This window comes from Hipposideros armiger, unplaced genomic scaffold (genome assembly GCF_001890085.2).
Source record: "Hipposideros armiger isolate ML-2016 unplaced genomic scaffold, ASM189008v1 scaffold_428, whole genome shotgun sequence".
Taxonomy (NCBI): domain Eukaryota; kingdom Metazoa; phylum Chordata; class Mammalia; order Chiroptera; family Hipposideridae; genus Hipposideros; species Hipposideros armiger.
The window spans coordinates 403,275-405,826 of NW_017731778.1; the positions used below are offsets into that span (position 1 = coordinate 403,275).

General features: G+C 42.6%; 1 protein-coding gene across 1 annotated transcript in view; it reads right to left on the reverse strand.

Moving 5' to 3' along the window:
- Window positions 1-2,552, reverse strand: part of EPB41L3 (erythrocyte membrane protein band 4.1 like 3) — a 100,071-nt gene that overhangs the window by 94,326 nt on the left and 3,193 nt on the right. The window contains exon 2 of the mRNA XM_019664703.1: window positions 1,497-1,713. Within this exon, the coding sequence (XP_019520248.1) occupies window positions 1,497-1,713 (217 nt within the window). The remainder of the gene's footprint in view (window positions 1-1,496; window positions 1,714-2,552) is intronic.

The following is a 2,552-nucleotide window of genomic DNA, read 5'->3' on the forward strand; positions in this document are numbered from 1 at the left end:
CACTGCCACAGGGAGTGCAGCCTACGCCGTCGCCGGCGACTCATGGCAGCCCAGCTCCAGGTTGAGCTGTCGTTCAGCATCTTAGCTGTGGAGGGCAGTATCACTGGCCCTCATATGTGGGATCCGAACCGGGGCCCTCTGGCATCCCAAGCGAGTTCTTAACCATCGCGCCACTCGGCCGGCCCGGGGGAAGGTTAGTTTTAATAGTTCAATTCACCAAGCTCTTATTGAGTACCAAATATATATCAAGCACTGTTTAGGGTCTAGAAACAGAGATAAACATTATAACCCCCTTACCTACCCCCAAAGAGCTCATAGTCTGTGACAGAAATAGACTCTCTCCAGAATCTATTTTCTCCATCTTCCTTTTCATAATTAAACTTTCAGTTTTTCCTGGTATTCCTCCACCCAGCTTGAGAACACAATGAGTTGTGGCCATGTAATTAAGACTGAACCAAGAGACAACAGAGAAAATGTATTCAAGGTTTACGTCACCTTCATAAAGACAAAGCCATTTGCCCTAGATTTCCCTTTCCCGTTGGCTGGAAAAGAATGACTCAAGTGGTGCCGTAGACCCAGTTATGGAGGCCCCGATTTCAGGAGAATGCCAGAGCCTCCCTCTTCAGCCTGGGTCCCTGGATGACCTCATGGAGCATAGCCCAGCTCTAGATCGTTATATGAGGCAGAAATCAACTTCTTTCTTGTTTGAACCTCAGTATACTAACCCACACCCAATCGAACACACATTCTATACACTAAGATTCTACCAAAATACAGTCATACTCTAGTGGTTCCCATCTTACTAAAACAAAGTGGTCTTCCCTTGATCTCACATCCTATGTCAATACTACCATATTTCTGATTTCCACTCATAATTTCTCAAAAAAACAATTTCTGTTGACCCTCACTGTCTTCTACTTCCTCACTTCCGCTTTCTCTGCACCAGCTCCTGACTCCACTGGGGTGGCTCTTGTGGTCAATGCAATGGACCATCAGATCTTGTCTGTTCGCGACTCAGCTGACCTTTTAGCAGCCCCAACCTGGTGATGAGACTTATCTCGTCAACACATTTCCATCTCTTGGAATTCAGAACTCACCACACTCTGCTTTCCCCCTATTTCTCAGGCTACTCCTTTTCATTCTCTTTTACAGGCTTACTCCTTATCCAGCCTCTAAATGTGAGCATGTCCCCAAAACTCCATTCTAGGCCCTCTTCTTTCTCTACATTTCCTCCTCAGCTTAAAATGTTCTTTCCCAGGGCTTTAAATACTTTCTGTAAGCCATCGGCTTGCATATTCATCTCTCTTATCCAAACCTCTGTTCTGAGCTGTTAAAACTAGTATCCAGCTGCCCACTTGACATTCCTCACAGGTATCTATCGATTTTTCTCTCCCAAATCTGTTTCTCCCCTCATCTTCCTCACCTCAATAAATGGCAATGCCATTTCTTCAAGCCAGAATTCCAGAAGTCACCCCTTACATTGCCCTCTCCCTTACCTTCTTTATTTAATACAGGAAAGTTTTGTGCATGCGCGCGCGTGTGCGCGCGCGCNACGACTTTGCACTGCATGCTTTTAGGCTTTTTGACAATCTTTAATGGAGATCGAGAGAGTTTACTGCTAGATGATTTCTGAGAAAGTTTATCGTCTTCAAATTGCTGATATTCGAGCTGTTTTGGAGCTCCAGCAGCAAATTCCCGTTCCTTGTCAGTGACCTGAGAAGAACAAACAATGAACAGTTTTCATTGCAAGACAGGAAATAAATGTTGCATTGCTCAGGCAATACCAGAACACTTTAGAAACGGGCATTCCTATTTCCTAAAGGATGACACGTCTGAATTAGGAAACTGGAAAAGGATATACAACACATATACAGGTACTTATAATGTTAAAGGTTTCGGCTAAATAACTTTTGCTGTTTAGATGCACCAATAGGGCCTTATTTCAGTTTGACTCAAGGATTTACTTTTGAAGCACTGAGACTTCACTGAGCCAAGAAGGAAACACATGGACTCCTGACTTTTAAAAGGCATTGGCTAGTATAGGTCTTTAAAGCAAATCATCAAGATTTTATCTAATGCACTCTATTTTCTTCATTAACTGGATCTTTCTACATTCCATGACCCATAACCAACCCATACACATAAAAGGTTATCTTACAAACTGTAAGGCCTTGAGAGCTTCAGGTATTAATCTCAGTAATTTTACAACTGTTAAAATATTTGATTTAGTTCTAAGTCAATTCAAGGAAGCCAGCATCACTGAAATTCATCACAAAGTAATCCCCTAAGTCTGTTTCCCCTCATTGTAATGAGTCAGTATGAGAATAGACCAAATCTAGCCAAAAGCTTTAATCTGCTTTCAAATCATAACAGTTTAGTCCAGGCTAGCATCAAAACTGCAGAGGACATCCTATGTAACAATACAATTCTCCCTGAATCAATCTCCTTGGAAATCTCTCTGTGCACTGCTGTCCAATCCTTTTTATACCCCTCTTCTACCACCAATGATATTAGTGCAAATTCAGCTCATGGGACAGACCACTGTTTCACTG